The sequence below is a fragment of the Leptinotarsa decemlineata genome, unplaced genomic scaffold (genome assembly GCF_025532065.1).
Source record: "Leptinotarsa decemlineata unplaced genomic scaffold, Ldec_3_MD MMD2_tig00026336_RagTag_RagTag, whole genome shotgun sequence".
In the NCBI taxonomy this organism is placed as follows: Eukaryota; Metazoa; Arthropoda; class Insecta; order Coleoptera; family Chrysomelidae; genus Leptinotarsa; species Leptinotarsa decemlineata.
Genome location: NW_027412692.1, coordinates 10,428,935 through 10,447,659, shown reverse-complemented (window position 1 = coordinate 10,447,659; position 18,725 = coordinate 10,428,935). Strand labels below are relative to the sequence as shown.

Sequence of the window (18,725 nt, the reverse complement as noted above, 5' to 3'; positions counted from 1 at the left end):
GAAAATTGTTTGGTTCTTACACGGTATTTTATAGGGAAACATTTCTACCAGTGAGGGCGCTAGTGTGTTAAACGGAGGGTGATATAGAGGTGAAAACAGATCCAGAATATGGTACCTATGGCGAAATAAATCCACAGTAGTCAACTATGAACAGTCAGAGTTTGACACTCTAACATATCTCTCTCACTCCCTTTCGCATTCAATTTTCTGTTTCAACGATTTTCGTCTACAATATTGTCTGACTTTCGGTCAAAAAACCTATCTATACTGTTGGTCCATGACCATGACTTGAAGTGACAGCTGTCAATAAGCCAATAAAACTCTGCTGCCGCAGACTACAGAGTAAACCAATGCATTCTTGAGGCTAAACGTTATAACGTTTTTCGTTGGTAAAACCCGCAGAATACTAACATACATATTTTTTTGTGCGGAGATAAAACTAATGACATTCTCTCTATGACTATACTTTGAAGATATATAAATAAATTAATGACAAAGATACATAAAATGCACTATACTTTTATCAGTGGAGTAGTTTTTAGGGTTGTTGTTAGGTGAAAATAACACATATTCAAAGTCTTTCTAATCTCAATGATGTATTACGTAGTATAAATGAGGGACAGATATGTGCACAATGTTCGATAATAGACGTGTTAAAGTGAAAGTCAAAACGAAATGGTTGACGGCCCACTATGCTAGTAACCAGGTTGGATGTCAAGGATTCGACGAGGTCATCAGTCCGATAATAGATGGATTTTTTTATCGGAAAGCCTCACGAGAAAGAGGCGACCAGTAAAAAATTGAAGTGATTTATTAAAGAAAAAGTGAATGAAAAACCTTTGGATGACAGCATGGCCTCGAGCAAGACAGCTGCGCCCCCAGACGAAGCTTCTGTTAATTATGGACAGGTGGAGTCTGGCCAAATGCGCTCGACTGGTAAGCAACAGCCATATAATTCAGAGAGAGAGAGAACTGAACATTATATCAATAGTAAAAAACGTTTTCAAGTATTTTGTTTACAACCACTAAAGAGAAAAAGAAAGTTTAAAATAAATCAAACCCATCGATATATAGCGTTATACAATTTATATAATACAAAAGTTTGTCGCTAGATCTACCTGAAACAGAATGTGACGACCTTTGTAACTGAGAAAAAAATGTTTTAATAAGATATGCAAATCTCCTGTAAAATAAATGAACAGATGTATACTAATGATTATATTTTTGTAATACTTGTAACTAAAAGCTCGTACTTAATTATATACTCTTTGATTCCTGTTGATACTTTTCATTCCATCCCCATCGAGGGAATTTTTGGAATGGAGTAATGCATTTGGTAGTGCATTAACAAACTCAATATGAGATATACCTCTCCTCGCCCAAATCATCTCTGGCACCACTATCTTTCTTTCTTCAGAATACAGTGATGAAAAGAGCAAGTGAAAATGAGTTTTTGGGATAACTAGTATCACCCTAGTCAAATGGTAATTCTCAGAAGTCTAAGATTAACGTTGTAATACTTTTTATAATACAATTCCTAGCATGGAGCAGTTAACACACGCTGAACACAAGAGGCCCTGCTTCAGAGCCACCTAAAAGAATTATCGAAATAAAATTTCAATTCTACTCTTCACAGATCGTATTAGTAAAAATCACAATTTGTAACTTGAACCGTTTTTTATTTAAAACTTAATGTTCCGAGCCGTTATAGTCTAAATCATTCACATGGATATATATTTTGAAATAAGATCTCGCAATATTCATCTCTCCCAAATACCTATACCATGGATTCTGATGAATGTCTGCCGTAAGACAACTACATCCTTGGCTAATACCACACTGGATATTGGATATTTATGCAAGATACCTTACAGAGGTTAGTTGCGAAGATGTTTCGCGTTTATCCAGCAGCACGACCTTGCTGAAATTATTCTGTCCATATGTGATCTACTTGAATAATTTCAACATGGTCCTGTTGCTGAACGAATAAGAAATATCTGCGAGACTAACCTCTGTGAGGTATCTTACATAAACGCGGATATTTATCAAGCATGGTATTAGCAAGGGAAGTAGTTGTTTTCGGCCAGACATTTACCATAACCTACAGTGTAGGTATTTTCAAAATATTCATTTTAAAGTCCATATGTATTTCTGCTCAATACAGTTTTCAGGCATGGTTTGATATTATGATTTGTTTCGCTTCTAATTTGTTTTATTGCCAGTTTCTTCAAGTACTTTTTCACTGGATTTCATATCGTCTGCCTTTTCGGTAATTGATTCACCTACGTTTTCATGAACGGTTTCAGAATCTACTGATTCCTTTTTGATGACATCAGGTTGATTCTTCCTGTCGGCTTTAATATCTTCATTCTTTTTTATATCTGCATCAATTTTACTAACAATTTCTTTGTACTTTTCGGCTCTATAAGCCTTTTTTGCCTCATCTAATAAAACGTTGTGTAGTAAATTTCGATTTTTATAAGTATCTGGCAACAGCGAAGGGTAAGGGTTTCCACGTAACTCTAAAACTGCCTTCAGGTGTTTATCACCAGGATACGGTTTAGGTGCCCTCAACAATCTAGTGAAGGCTACATTGTAATTTTCATATCGTGGTACGAGAACTTTGAATAATTTATGTACCAGTTGTTTTTCCACTAACCAGTAGTCTGCCATTTCCATGGTTGCTCTATGACAGTCTCCATAACGAATTGCATCAGAAATTAACTGAAAAAATAAAAAATAGGGTATGTATACGGATAGCTTCTGCATCCTTAAAAAGTAGACTGAAAAGTATCTATGTTTTAAATCAATAAGAACATTGCAGAAAGATATATTTTCAATATATCAAGGCTGTCTAGATAAATGTATTCATGAAATATTCAACGTTGATCTCGTACAGAAATTTCTTTCAGCTGAAAACTGAAATCGAATTCCATCCAAAAAAATTTTTTTTAAATATGAACATCCTAAAGAAATAACTTTTTCCAATTCCTATGACTGGGCATGACTTAACTAGTTTTATGAATGTGACTGTTCTTGCGACGAGCACATAGCTCTTCAAGTGTCAAAGTTGTGGGAAGGTTGAGTGAAGAAGTGTCTCTCACAGTTATACAAAAAGATGCTGATGGGAAGATGAATATATGATTTTTTTTTGTCTAAAACTTCTCAAAAGTACACCTGTAGACTAATTTATTTTTCATGTGAGTAAAATTTTATATAAATACTTCCTATGTAAAATATGAGCCTTTCTGTGTGAAATATCTGTTTCAAGTCCATTAGGAATGTTTGGAATGAAATAAAGTGATTTTCATGTAGTTCATTGTCCATATTTAAAAATAGTTGTTTCAGATCGACTTTTTCTTCTGATTTGTATCTGAAAGAAACTTCTATATGTTACCTAAACATCTTTGTGAAGAGTTTCAATTGAAGCTCCCCACTTTCTATATATTGATGGAGATACTGAAGACACTTTTTTATTTGGTCACAATTCTGGATATGTAAATGAATTCGACTGAAAATGTATTCTTCGAAACTTACTCTCTCAGCATACATCCTTGATTCGTCAGCTCTAGGATAGTTAAGTTCGATTCTTTCATGTTTTACTAGAGCTGTAACGGTCTTTCTCAATTTATTCAACCTTTCCTCAGGTCCCCCAGGACATCTGAATTTTCTTAGTCTTGGATTTAATCGAGTTTTCAATTGGGAGACTAATTTGGAGACATCTGCTTGGTTCATATTTACAATTTTGTATAACTTCTCAAACGGATTAGATTTGACGGATAACAAAAATGTGCTTTTTTAGTACCTATTTCCTTATTTTACTCGGTTTCAAGTTCTCATTTTGTATTCTAACAACTATATTTTTGACCTTTTTTGTGAGGTTAGGATTTTCTTTTTTTGCTCTTCTTCTCTTTCTCACTCATCCGTGACAGAACCTCAAAGTACCATATGGAAGAGACACTCCTTTGGGGCACTCTAATGTTTAGGGGTGTTTTTAGGGCCGTATTCTAAATATATCATGCAAAGTCAAGTTTCACTAAGTTCGGCTGAAAAATCAATTTCAACTTCAATGTTGATATTATGCACTGTAATTATTCAATCCAAGTACATGTGGCAACGCCTGAAAAATGGTGATATTCTTCAAGTACAGTAGAGAGGATTAAATGATGGGCATGCATCATCGACACAATACACGATGAAAGACATACTTTTATATGACATCACTGTCTTCTACACGTGAAAAAGGAAACAATAGTCAAATAACAGTTTGCGTGTCATATGGATGATAGTTTGCACTCATTATCCGTAGAAGAAATATATATTGCCTCTATGCTCATGAAATCGAAGAGAGACAGCCGAACAAATGTGATTCGTTGACAATTTCTTTGATTTTCAGACAGTTTGATAGTTACCTGAAAAATTGAAATGACCAGATATCACAGTTAAAATATGTTATTCAAAATTTCATACTTTTACAAAATAACATTATTCTCAATCTTCTCTTTTTAAAGGCCAGTTCGGAGCCCAATTGTTGTTATATTCATGGTACTGTCCAACAAGCACAATAAACACGAGTGTCTCGTGACAATTGCAACTTGGTGCCAGTAGTTATGAGAGCGAAAAATTGTCCATATCATATTTTGAAAATTCCAACTTCAAACTCAGAATCTAATCGAACTTGATCGACCAAATTTGACCTCATTCACATTATTCCAAGTAAAAATATCAACAAAAAAAGTAGTGTGGACACTTTAACGCTTTCGTACAACTTTTACAATGATCAAGAAAAAAATTTGAACTGGAAAATGTAACACAACTGTCTTCTCTCAAAGTAGAGAGTCAAGTTGCAGCTGTCTCGAGATACTCCACAATAAACAAAAGAAAGAAGAAACTTATGTCAAACAAAATTGTGCAATTCAAAATTCAAATTCAAATTTTTTATTTGGTTCATAACAAAGCTACAGCTTTAGAACATGTCACAAAATACCATCAAATTAACAGATGCCGAAAGTAAAATATAAAATCTTCAGAAGATACAGTGCAATAAAAATAATAATACAGTACATACATACAATCGTGAAAGGCATCTTTGCTCTATGGTCCCGGGAGTGAATGGAAAAAGTTATTGATACCATATTGGGGATTTTCCGTAAGTAATGTCTTTAAATGTTTTTTGAATTTACTATAGTTCAGAGAACGTACTGTAGGAGGTAGGGCATCGAACATTTTAATATCAATAGTATCGTCCATTCTTTGTAACCGTGTTCGAGGTAAAATCAAATTCTCTTTATTTCTCGTATTTTGACCGTGTAAATCGGACACAACAGAGTAACTATTAATGTTTTGTTTGACATATAGTAACTTTACAAAAATTATCAGAGAGTAAAGTGTCATTATTCTCAACGTTTTAAAGATTGGTTTGCAGGAGTCTTCAAAATTAGCTCCTATGATACATCTTACAGCCCTTTTCTGAATGACGAATATAGCATTTGAATGAAACTGAGCTGCCGAGCTCCAGACAGACAAGCCATATCTAATAATGGATTTTAACAGTGCATAATACCTAAACAGTTATTGCAGCGGATTGGTTAATAAGTTGTTTAACTTTCCTTACAGCAAATACTGCACTATTCAGTCTATTGCAAGTTGTATATATATATATATACAACTTGCAATACGACCGTATGTATGTATAGAATAGTAGACCGACTCCCCGAAAAACTACTATTCTATATATATATATATATATATATATATATATATATATATATATATATATATATATATATATATGTTCCATAATAGCCTGACATCTATATCTACACCCAGAAATTTAGTGTGCAGCATGTCTAGGTCGTTTTCTACATTGTAGAATAGCCTAGATTCGAAAATGAGACTTTTGGTTTTTTTTTCATTGAGTATGAGCTTGTTTGTCAAGAACCAGGTTCTTGACAATACCCCGGCTACAATACCCCAAGTATTGTAGCCGGACACTCCCCTTTATTGATACTGAGGCCAAATGTGGTGTCATCAGCATACATAATTGTCTCGATATTTGAGGAGAGAACATATTTGGCAAATCGTTAATATAAATAATAAAGAGAAGGGGGTCCAATATTGATCCCTGAGGAACTCCCCTACCTATTATCTAAGGAGTGCTTCTCTGATTTTCAATACAAACTACTTGAAATCGATTGGACAAGTAGGATTTGATTAGAGTCAGTGCCACTGCTCTTATTCCGTAGTACTCCATTTTCCTCAGTAGTATGTCATGATCAACACAATCAAAAGCTGCACTTAGGTCTGTGAAGATTCCCAAAAATTTTTCGTTTCTTTCAAAACTAGCTTTTATAGCACGAGTTAATGACTTGATAGCATCCAAAGTGGACATATTTTGGGTTACTTCTGGGTATCCTTTTTTATAGATTGGGGAGATTCTTGCCAACTTAAGCATTGAGGGGAAACATCCTTATTCATTTAGGATGACCAAACTGTTTAACAACATAGACACTTATTCCATATATATCTTTAGTCTTCTTGTTTTTCAACGTCTGTATCACGACTAGAACATCATTTCTATCAATTGCTCTAAAAAACATTGAATATCCAGTATTATTCGTTTTGCCTAAATATTCTTCTATATCCTTTGAACTGTTTGGTAAACTGTTTACTAGAGAAGTAGGTAGAAGAAGGATGAATATTGTAAGTATATAAATATTTAATTGTTATTTGTAGCCATAAAAAGTAGATTAAAGCTCTATCCCAGAAAGGAAGTTAGGTTATATTAATAAAAACTTGGAAGTTTTGAGCCAAGATTTTATTTCGAAATATTTATTTTCTAGTACATATATATCTCTCCTCGATACAGATTTCAGTCAGAGTTTGATCTCTGTTAGAGTATTGGCTCCTCTTGGGGCTGCATTCACTAGATGGAGCTGTTACTAGTTAGCAATCTTTCTGTTAGACGAAGGTTTCATATATGCAATTGAGCTACGTTGAAATTAATCTAGTTGGGGGCACTTTGCTGTTTGGGTCGGATCTTTCCTGCACTGACGAGAGGTAATACCTCGAAACCGGTTTGTAGGTGTTCTATTCGAATACTTTCAGCATGGTCCTGTTGCTGGATGAACAAGAAACATCTGCGAGACTAACTTCTGTGAGGTACCTTGCATAAGTGTCTGTCGGATGTAATTCAATATCCAGCGTGGTATTAGCCGGGGAAGTAGTAGTTTTTGTCAGGCATTTACCAGTACTAGTTGGGAGAGATGAATATTTCGAGATTTTATTTTAAAATATTTATTTTCTAGTACGTATGTGTCTCTCCTCGGTACAGTCTCCAGAGACGGTTGGATGTCTGTTATAAGTATATCATTCTGTTTAATAGCTAGCTTGAACACATAGATACAATATTATCAGTGTGGAAATAATTAAAACTTTGTGTAGTAGAAAGACTGAACTCTATTTTTTGTTTTATTTTGATTTTACGCTCGGGTTCTCGAAATCTTTTCTCGAGATATAACAAATATATAATGTAGTCTTTTCAAAGCTTCGTAACACTCAATATGATCGGGTCTCATGTTCCACCAACAATAAATACGCAAAGTGGTATTTATATCACCTTCTAGAATCGAATGGAAATTTCGAACACTTCTGCTTTCGGCTGTTTAACTGACAAATTATATATAACACCGCTTTAGGAACATCTGCGTCCTTTCCTATTCCACAAATCTGTGTCCCTAGAGACTCTGAAAACGAGTCGGAGAGAAAGAGACGTGGAGAGGTGCAGAAAGTGAGAACGTTACCATTAGTACAGTGAAATTAACTAAAATCTTAAGAATACAAAAAACATAATTGAACTGCCTTCGAAACTTCATTATAATGTTTCTTGAACGTAAACTTTGTTGACAGTCACTTTTCCCTTCTGGATATTTCTACTGAACGGAGAATCAATATAATACTTTGTATTTTTCTGCGTCTATCGAGAAAAGCGTCGCTTAAGGGGCCGTATCTTGTTGGGTAAGCGACAATATGATCCATAACTCATATCTTTGAGACAATAAATATTGAGCTTATTCATAACTTCACTATTGTATTTCATATATGAGTACCGGTCTATTGCGAGCTTTTCACTTGACAGTTTACAGCACCCCAAACAACCGAAACACGTGTTTCGCTATACAATAGCTTGAGAAAGCTACACAGCACGTGTAGTGTTTCGCCGTTGCACGAGCTTTACTCAGGAATTGTCAAACGACGTCATCGGCGATCCAGATTTGCTCAAAAGGATCATAACTGTTGACGAATCATAGGTATATGGTTATGGCATCTAAACCAAAGTCCAATCGTTCCGATGGAAAGGCCCAGAAGAGCCAAGACCATAAAAATCACGCCAAGTTTTCTCCGATTACCGTGGCCTAGTGCATCGGGAGTTCTCGCTACTGGTCGTATGATCAATAAGGAGTTTTATCTTGAAGTTATGCGCCGCTTGCGAGAAACACTACAATGTCCGGTATCGTAGAAAAACAATTCATAGCTTTCGTATCACGATAAAGCACAACAACCATGTCGAAGCCACAGTATTCACCAGATTTGGCCCACTGCGACTATTTCTTGTTCCCAAGATTTAAAAGACCATGTCTTCGTGACAGAGCAGAATTGTCTCTTCCAGTGACATAAAGTCTTTATCTTATGCGTGAAGTGTATGTTTCGCTTTTTGAAGTTACCCAAAAAAGGTGCCGATGAGGAATTGACGACAACTGTTTTCGGCCCTTAACTTCTAGAGGTACACCTAGAAATGATAGTTTTCTATTTGAAATTTCATATCGATTTCATTTTCATACATTACGGTGTGGGGTTCAACTGTGAATCACTGTCTCAAGTCCATAACGGTTTGGAGTAAAAACTTAATAGGAGAAAGTGATTTCTGTGTAAATCTATGGTCATACTTTTGAGAGCAGTTGTTTCGTATAGACTTTTCATTCCAGTTTGTATTTGTGTGTGATCTATACAATTTTTGTAAGAAAACGGAGAAATAAAAAGCCAAAAAGCTCTTTTCAAAACTTTTATTACTTACATACAATCAATTAAAATTATCAACTTATAAATCTATATATCACAAAAAATTTTTGGCATGAATCTGACTGAACTCTAAAATTTTCTTCCATATTCCTCTGATAAACGAATCATAACGAACAGAAGCCATTGATTTATTATTGGGTTGTTTCAAAAGTTCTTCCAGCTTCAATGTTATAAGAATTCAAACTGAACCGAAGCGTTGCCGAAACAGCGAAACATTAACCAGGTATTTGACAATTATAGTAATAAAGACGTTGGTTTGCGAAATTTCGTTCCGGAAACTTTAGCCTCGAAGATGAGCCCAGAAATGGTTGACCTACAGTAATCCTGGATTTTTTGGACCCTGGTGGATACTTTTTGGAAAAGTCGGAAAGCTCGAAAAGTGGGTGCCCCAAGATTTGAACGATCGTTCAAATCTTGTTGTATGTTCTTCTTTGATTTTGCGCAACCAAAATGATCCTTTTTTGGATGGAATCTTAACATGTGATGAGAAGTGAACCTTCTACGACAACAAGAGACGTTCAAGACAGTGGTTGGACACCGATGAGCCACCCAGGCACTTCCCAAACGCGAAAACCCTCTAAAAAAGGAGCTTGGTTACTATATGGTACTCAGCGGCTGTTGTGATTCACTATAACTATCTGCAACCGGGCCAAAACCATCACAGCAGAGTCCTACTGTGAGGAAATCGACGAAATGTATTAATCGACTTGTGTTACGTTGGCAAAAGTGCACTTTTTCAAATGGCACTCATTACGATTGAATTGAGTAAATATTCACTGAGATAAAAACGGACAAAACTTTTAAAACAACCTAATGTTTCAAAAACCTCATTTGACTTTAGTCCCTCTATTAACCTAAGCATCCAAAACATGATTGAGATAGGCGATATAACAAATAGCCAATCTGAGAATCTCGATCTTGGACAACTTCTTGTCTGGAGGAAGAGTAGGCAGTAGTTTCCTGAGTTCTGCGAAAGCGACATTGAATGCTTCCACCCTTATCCTCTCCCTGGTCGCGTGAGCCGTTCTATACTTTTGGGTAGCTCTTCGACGTCTTCTTCTCTCTTCCCTGCTCAAGGAACCCATTTCACCGGTTTTTTCTCTGAAATTCATAACCTACTATTATTAATTTAAACTGGAAACTCCAGCTTAGAATGAATCTAATGGAATTACTTTCTCCACAAACCATAACAGGGATAATACTGTCCGAGATAACTCATGAAACGTGCTTCGATAGTTCTATGTAATAAAATAAAATACATTTTTTTGAGTCCAAGTCCAAAATTAAATTCTAATTTTTGAATTGAATCCTGCAGTCATACCTGTAACGCTATTATTACCTAACATAAGAATAATATCAACAGTAAAAAAGAGAGCTCAGACATCAAACAAGACGTCAATACCGGCAGTTCATAACACAAAGATTCTCTGGATAATTGAGGAAGGGTTGGACCAAACAGGTACAAGAGCAGTCGGCCATTCGACTTCTAGTCCCATTATAAGTACAAACATCAACGTTGGTGTTCCCCAGGGATTAATATTGTCTCCAACCTTTTTTTTATTGTATATCAACGACATATTGGAAAAAAGCAAGAATCCAATGTGTTGCTTTGCGGTAAAGGTAACCAGGTTCAATTCAATACCACAAAAACCCAGGCATCGGTTTTCTCCAAGAAGATGAATGTCTCCGAGCCGGATATAATAATGCCATGAAAGATAATTCCGCTTTCTTCTTCGATAAGTTTGTTGTGGGTTCAAATGGATATACCAATATGTCTTGGCACAATCATATGTCCCTGGAATTGCAAAGGCTGCTTCTCAAAAGCTTGGAACACTGTTCATTCGTAGGTAGGTTAATTAAACCTGTAACTGTAATAACAAAAATGTTACCCGAATCATCAATACCTTATCTGAGATACCAAAACATATCAAAATTACTGAGTATTGATCCAAAAACACTACTTGTAGATTGCTCCAAATACCAATGGCACTTATCCCTTTTAGGTTTTGCGTAGTAAATGAGGTAATTATATTGAATTTTGTAAATCAGAGCTACCTACAGTTCAACAACAAATTTTATAAACAGGATTCAGGTTTACCAATGGCTCACCCCTTAGTCCACTTTTAGCAGATATATTTATGAATAGCTTGAAGACCTGTATATTATTGAAAGTATATTACAATAATTACAAATAATAATTACAAATTAATAATAATACAAAATTAATAATAATATATAAATATTTCTTATCCCCTTTTATATATTGGGACCTTTCACCTAAGCGCAAATGCGCTTGTGTTGTGATAGGTATCCCTTTTTTTAAAAGGAGATTTTTTATTCTGTCAGACATTTTATATACATTTGATATTTCTGGAGAATGGAGCTTTCAAGTATATGTGTTCAATATAATTTTTCAATAATAAGTTGATTGTAGCGTAGAAATGATTTTATAGCAATTTTGTATTTCTTTATGTCTATAATATTCCTGGACTCGGGTGGTAGTAAATTGAAAAGTTTTGGGCCAAAGTAATATACAGATTTCTGTTGAATGACTTTTTTTGAATAAAGGTAGATGGATAGACCTTTTTATAACAGATCTGGTCTCTTTTTCAATAGTTGAACTTTGGTAATTTACTTTGTTATGAAATATCCATATTAAACAAGAGTAAGAGTAGAGACTTCTGATGTTGAATAAGTTTATTTCTTCATACAGCTTTTTTGTGGAAAATAAACGGTCCTTCTTACAAATAATTTTCAGTAATGTGTTTTGCATTATTTGTAAACCTCCTAAATTTTTTTCAAACTTTCCTCCCCATGCTGTAATGCAATACTTAAGAACAGACTCTGCCAGTGCATAATATAAGGTAAGCATGTTCTTACGGGTTAGGATATCTCTCAGGGAGTAAAATTTATGAATGAGTTGCCTTAGACTCTTGATCATATACTGCGTATGCTCATCGTAAATGCTGGTCAATTATGACTCCTAAATATTTAAGTTTAATCGATTTTTCGATCGTAGGACATTGGCAGATATTTTGAGCGCAATTTATTTTATGTATCTTCAAAAACTTTTCATTTGGTTGGTCGCTTTTTGTTAAAGTGATTGTCATAAATTTTGTTTTTCCAACGTTTAGGCTAAGAAGATTATAATCGAGCCATGCTTTCATCTTTTTCATTTGATTTTCCGCTTTTCTGTAGACTCCTTGCCATGAGTCCCCTGAGAAGATAATGACCGTATCGTCAGCGTAGGATATAATATGTCCCTGAAAGTTTTTAATTTTACTAATACTATTTATATATACCAAGAATAGAATAGGTCCTAATACAGTACCCTGTGGTACACCGGCAGTAATTGTTGAGAAATCACTAAGTTCTTCGTTTATCTTTACTCTTTGTGTTCTCTCTGATAGATAGTCTCGAAGTAAATCAAGTGTCAAACCCCGAACTCCATACCTATATAGCTTATGCAAGAGAATTTCGTGGGAAACGGTGTCAAAGGCTTTGGCAAGGTCAAGAAAAATGGCTATGCATCTGTCCGATCTGTACAGTGCCTCCACGCCGTTCCTCACGAAGTCTAGAACAGCATTTTCCGTATTTGATTTTTTTATGAATCCGTATTGACTATCGGTTAATACATCATTTTCATCGAAAAAGTTGATAAGCCTTCTTTTAATACTGTGCTCAAAGATTTTTGTGAAAGTATTTATTACAGAGATTGGCCTATAATTGCCCGGTAATCCTCGATCTCCTGCCTTATATACGGGTGTGATAATAGCCTGTTTCCATTACTTAGGGATTTTTCCTTTTGCATAACATAGGTCCTTTTGCATAAATATTCCATTGGTTTAATAATATGCAAATGTATGGACTTTACAGTTTGTGTGTTTATTTTATCCGGTCCAGGAGAGCAATTATTTTTTAATTTAGATATAATATCTATCAGATCGTTGCATGTTACTGGATTTAAATTACGACCTGGGTAAAAAAATATATTCAATTTTGGTACAGATATGTAGACGATATTCTCGTCTGTTTCAGAGGTACTACACGACAGCTGAACCAATTTATTACATTCATGAACAATCTCAATAGCAACATTCAGTTCACACTCGAAACAGAGATGGAGAAACAGATAAATTTATTAGACCTGGCCATTACACACAATCAGAATAAATTTGAGTTCAATGTTTTCAGAAAACCTAGCTATATAGACATCATCATCCCAAGCGATTCTTTCCATCCAGACAGTCATAACTGAACGCCTACAATTAATTCAATGTTGCACAGAGTATTCTCACTGCCTTTGTCTGCAACACTCGATGGTTGTGTTGATGGGTCCAAACACATGGTCTGCTATTCCTGATTTGCTGGTTTCCCCTCGCTGTGTGTGTTTCTTGTGCTCGGCAATGCGAACATTCAATGGCCTCTTAGTTTCACCAATATAGGATTTTCCGCACTCACAGGGTATCCGATAAATGCAATTCTTATTTTCTCTATCCTCTATCCTACATCTCTATCTTACATTTAATATGAATTTCCAAAAAATAAGTAGGTCAAGAATCGAACAAAATATAATTACTGTTAATAGTATCGTATAGTGTTAACGGAATTGGGATCGAAGATTTTTTCACTAACAATCTATTTTGGAAGAATGTTCATTCACTAGCTATAGAAAAGAAAACAAATTAGGGGCAATTCGTGGTTTCTGAAAGATATATTGCGTGTCGTCGATGCATTTTCTAAAATTACATTATTTGGATGAACTATATAAGCATGAACATTTCGTGAGCATGCAAATTTTTATTTTAAAATCGATAGTGGGAACATCATAAGTTACATATCAATTTTACGAGGGGGATGTCACGCTATCCCAAAACATAAACAAAACTGTAAACGGCATAACTCATGAAATATAAATTAGGGCAGTGCTCACCAATAGGTTTTTTGGAATGAAAGAAAAGAGTTATTCTAATCATATTTTCCATGTGCTGCACATAATAAATGGTATGTGTAATATTTTCTTCGAATTTTTTGGAATTAAATCCATTTTTTCAATAGTGAATATAACCGAACAAATGATATTTGAATGAAATTTTGTCCCAAACATTTTACGAACATATTCATTTGAAAAGTTTGTCATTGTTAGCAGTAATTTTCATAAGATTCAAGACAAGCAAAAATCCATACTAACATATTATAAATGTAAAAGTTTATGGGGATGGATAAATGTATGTATGTACGAGTTGTTGCCCGCGGCTTCTAGTCTGGTTCACATGTACTCGATTTAGCTGTTTTTGATGACATTTTTCAGCCCTGTCCAAAAATTACGACCAAGGTGTCATTCGATTCGTATTTTTGCCTAGAAAGTTTAAGGAAAGGTCCGAAAACGCGCCGATAAAAATTACAAAAGTTATAAACAATTAAGTGAAAAAAAAATTGGGCTTTAGTTTTTTCTTAATATCTCGGAATTTTTTCAAAATTTTGAAAATTTGAAAAAAAATTTGAAAAGATCAATGAATTTGCGTAAAAAAAGTCCTGACTCTCGAAACTGTATCTCGATTATTTATAATTTTTACAGAGCCCTGAAAATAGAGCCAAAAGCGGGTAGTCTGGCTTTCGCGCGCCTTTCGTCACTCTGACATAAAAACCAAAAAAAAATGATTTAAACATATTAAATGTAAATATTAAGGAATGAAAAAATTCATGTAATGTTGGGATACATCAATAAACAATAATCCGCAGTCAAAAAATTTTTATCCCAATTTTAACGTTAATTATAAATTTGTTAATTAATAACTTTTTCTGAATTGAAAGTTAATATAAAAATCCCTATAATTATTAAACTAAAACCCTGGCATTTTTTTCCTTCAGTGAAGTGAAAAAATAGATTACCGTTGCCAAATGAAAAAATTGTTATTTTCTATTTTTTATATTATTTTTTTATAAAATTATAATTTTATAAAAAATACATTACAATTTTTTTTTCCAAATTTTTTATTGTTTCAATGTCTCATGGCTAAAAACTAATTAATAATATTTTTTTTAATTTTTCACAGCTATTGTTAATAAATTTATTATAAACAAATACATTGTTTACAAGCAATTCGAAAATTTTTTTTGCATTATGTTAATTTAAAAAAATCATGATTTTTAAAAAAAATATGGTTTCTCAAAAAAATTCCTTCGTTGCTAAAAAATGCGTTTGTTAATTAACAATCGTTTTTTGCAACTAAATATAGTTGTATCCCTTCTCTAAATATATTTGTATCCCTTCGTTGCATAATCTGCAGCTGAGGTCTCCTTTATACAGCCCCATTTTATTCAGGTGTCCTCTAAGCGGATAATGACCGGTTAGTAACCCTGTAATTATTGTGAGCCGATCCCTACTATATTGAAGTAGTTCTTCGGTTCTTTTATCGGACGGTTCCCTAATGAACGTTCTACTGTGTTTGTTGCCAGGTACTTTTGTCCAGTACTCTGTGTGCTTCTTATTGGTCCATGTCCTAATCTGGTTTCGTACCAATGATTTTGGTACCCCCAGAGCTGGTTCAGGACCTATATATGAAGTTGATGATCCGTGTCTAGTGCATTCATCAGCTTTATCATTACCTGTGATTCCTGAATGCCCTGGCACCCAGTACAAAGTTAATTTGTTCCTGTTTGCAAGTTCATTCAGTTCTTCATGGCATTCCCAGAACAGTCTTGATGTCACCTTCGGGTTTGTCAGAACCTCTAATGCGCTCTTGTTGTCTGTAAAAATATTGATTCGCTCATTTCTTTGTTTTTTTACTGATGCTATTCAATATTGTATAATTGGGTACCTATTGATTGACTGATACTCTTATATTAACGTACAGCCAAAGCCACTGAACCTAGAATCTTGAAATATGCAGGAAGGTTCTTTGTATAGCATGAATAAGCATCAACAAAGTGAATCAGGAATTTCAATCCCTAAGGGGAAAAATAGTGGTTTAGAGATTGTATTGAATTTCGTTTTGAAGTTAGAATCCTGAAGTTTTGGGTTAATAAAAAAATATTGTAACTATTATTTCTTTGAAATAGTATGTCACGAAACTTAATGTGATGAACCAAATTCTACGAGGGCGAAGCCACGGTCAACAACTAGTACAGATATAATAAAAGTCAATGGGAAAATGTTGTTTTCATTAGAATTGGCGGCTTGATTATTTAAAACGCTTTGGAATATTTCCGAAAAGTTCAGGGTAAGTATTTAGAGATTTGATGATCATATATTAAATTTCACATCCTTTACTAGTTGACGTGAACTCACCTCTTCTTGGAAACAACGTTACTACAAGTCGTTATGGTTTGAAGTACCTCCCGATTTTCTGAAGTCATAATGGCATCCTCACAAGGTGAGGTGCTGTACCAGTCTTCTAGCCCTTTAATTTTTCTGTAACGAAAACAAAAAATGATTGAAGATCCCTTTAGTTTTTTCAGAATTGCAATTTTAGGGAGAAGGAAATGTATTAAAAATTGTCAGGTTACTACAATCAAAATAAAGCAAAAATACCATTATGTTGAATGAACAAGATCGAAGAAAGGTTGGAGATTTGTCTCTCTTCTATAAATACTTTCACGGGAAGTGTTCAAGTGACTCAACACATTTGATTCCACTCACATTAATGACATGATCAAATCTGCTAATCGTATTTCAGGCTTTGTTATTAGACAAATAAGGAATTTGTCCAATATTAATACCATTAAAGTACTATACTATTCCCTGGTCAGGCCTAAACTAGAATTTGCCTCAATTATTTGGTCCAGGGAACATCAAACACATTTAAATGATTTTGGAAAAAGTACGAAATAAACTGTTGAGATATTTGTATTTTGAATAGTACCGCTTGTAGCCTAATTATAGTAACGTCAGGACATCACAATTGATATCAGAATTCAAAATACTATCTTTGGAACACAGGCAACTTTAACATCAATGATATTCCTATATAAATTAATAAACAATTTAACAATTTCACCAGAAATCCTCAATATGCTTACATTTAATATATCTCCACAGAGGACCTCTTTTAGCTATGCTCAAGTTTTGCAAACAATTTCAATCTACTAATGGATTTAGATTGGATCTTATCTGTAATAGGTTTTCTTAAAAAAATTTTAGAACAAATATTGAATTTAACTTGCAGTTAACATAATCGCAGTAGCTTGAGATAGTACAAAGAAATTGCATAACAGACTTTTGAGTGGCCTACTAATGATAAGTCTATGACCATATATCATTTTGGGTTTTGCGTAAGATTTCTGTAGTATGAAAAATACATCATGGGAACATTTTAACTTATTATTAGTATAAAGACCGAGGCTTCTTAGATATATCTACAATTTGAAGTAGGTCTTCATTTATTTTCCGTTGTAATTCAACTATTGTATTTGGTTTAAAATAGTAGTATATTTGGTTATCGTCTGCCTACATTTGAACTCGTGAGTATTTTAGAAAATTTGAGGACAATGTGAAAATAGGCTAGATCAGAGGACCAAGAATCGAACCTTGTGCTACTCCACGTGATATAAATCTACTTTCAGATGAAACTCCGTGTAATGCCACTCTCTGAGATCTTCCTGTGAGATAGTTTTCGATGAAGTTGAGTGCGTAATTTTCTAAACCTATGAAGTGAAGCAGGGAAAGCAGTAGTATCACACTTTATTATAGTATATTTCAGTAAGCGCTTCTTATCTTTAAATTTATATAAAACAAACTGTGTATGAGATATCATCAACATTTGTTATTCCTTTGAAAGACCTATTGATTCCATTCTGTGTGGAATATAACATTGTTCAAATTTTCACCATAGCTTCTCTGAGTGGAGCGCATTTGAAACGTCTAATTTTCCATTACTCTGTCGCATAAATCAGGCTCAATTTGACCGATGACATGGGTTATGTTGGCTTTGAGGACCGCTGAAGTTTGTGGCTTATTCGCATATACCTGCGACTTAAGAAAACCCCACAAGAAAAAGTCTAACGGAGTCAAATCACACGAACTCGGTGGCCAGTTCGCATCACCTTCACGTGAAATGACCATGCTCTTAAATCGTTCGTGCAGAATATGTCATGAGCTGAGAGGCACGTAGCGCCGTCCTGTTGAAACCACATGTCGTTGGTGTCCAAATTATCCACTTCAGGCCAAAAGAAATTGATAATTATCGACCTATAATGCTCGCCGTTGACAGTTATTGCCTGACCAACGTTGTTCTCAAAGAAATATGAACTGATGACGCCGTCAGCCCAAAATCCTCACCAAACAGTAACTTTTTCGGGATGCGTTAGGCGCTCTTGGATCTCATGTGGATTGATATTGTCCCACATTCAACAATTTTTTTTGTTCACGTAACCAGAAATGGTTGTCATCGCTAAAGATGATTTTTCAATGAAAATAACTCAACTGCTCCAGAGCAGAGCCCATTCAGCGAACAAACGTCGTTGTCTATGGTCGTTTACCTTCAGTTCCTGGGCCACTTGAATTTTGTACGGGTGCAGGCCCAAGTCACGACGCAAAATACGCCAAATTGTGGTGTGCGAAAGGCTGAGTTCTTGTCAACGACGCGAAATCGACTGTCTCAGATTCTTCTGCATACTCTCACAGATAGCGGCGATGTTTTCGACAG

General features: G+C 34.6%; 2 protein-coding genes across 2 annotated transcripts; both read right to left on the bottom strand.

Moving 5' to 3' along the window:
* Window positions 1-1,621: 1,621 nt before the first annotated feature.
* mRpL17 (mitochondrial ribosomal protein L17) lies at window positions 1,622-4,110 on the bottom strand. The gene is made up of 2 exons (XM_023158970.2): window positions 3,538-4,110; window positions 1,622-2,724 (listed from the first exon to the last, which is right to left on the bottom strand). Exons 1-2 carry the CDS (start codon window positions 3,733-3,735, stop codon window positions 2,203-2,205), a joined length of 720 nt encoding a protein of 239 aa, XP_023014738.2. The 5' UTR covers window positions 3,736-4,110; the 3' UTR covers window positions 1,622-2,202.
* A 4,938-nt stretch (window positions 4,111-9,048) lies between these two features.
* Window positions 9,049-17,101, bottom strand: LOC111504410 (Helix loop helix protein 4C). The gene is made up of 2 exons (XM_023158959.2): window positions 16,370-17,101; window positions 9,049-10,179 (listed from the first exon to the last, which is right to left on the bottom strand). Exons 1-2 carry the CDS (start codon window positions 16,435-16,437, stop codon window positions 9,933-9,935), a joined length of 315 nt encoding a protein of 104 aa, XP_023014727.1. The 5' UTR covers window positions 16,438-17,101; the 3' UTR covers window positions 9,049-9,932.
* Window positions 17,102-18,725: the final 1,624 nt, after the last annotated feature.

What these genes read in the sequence shown, in the direction of transcription:
- mRpL17 (XM_023158970.2), bottom strand. Translation starts at nt 3,735, where the DNA reads ATGAACCAAGCAGATGTCTCCAAATTAGTCTCCCAATTGAAAACTCGA. An exon ending in CAAGGATGTATGCTGAGAGA is followed by an intron (nt 2,725 to 3,537) that starts GTAAGTTTCGAA and finishes TTATTTTTTCAG; the next exon opens with TTAATTTCTGATGCAATTCG.
- LOC111504410 (XM_023158959.2), bottom strand. Translation starts at nt 16,437, where the DNA reads ATGACTTCAGAAAATCGGGAGGTACTTCAAACCATAACGACTTGTAGT. An exon ending in AACGTTGTTTCCAAGAAGAG is followed by an intron (nt 10,180 to 16,369) that starts GTGAGTTCACGT and finishes TATGAATTTCAG; the next exon opens with AGAAAAAACCGGTGAAATGG.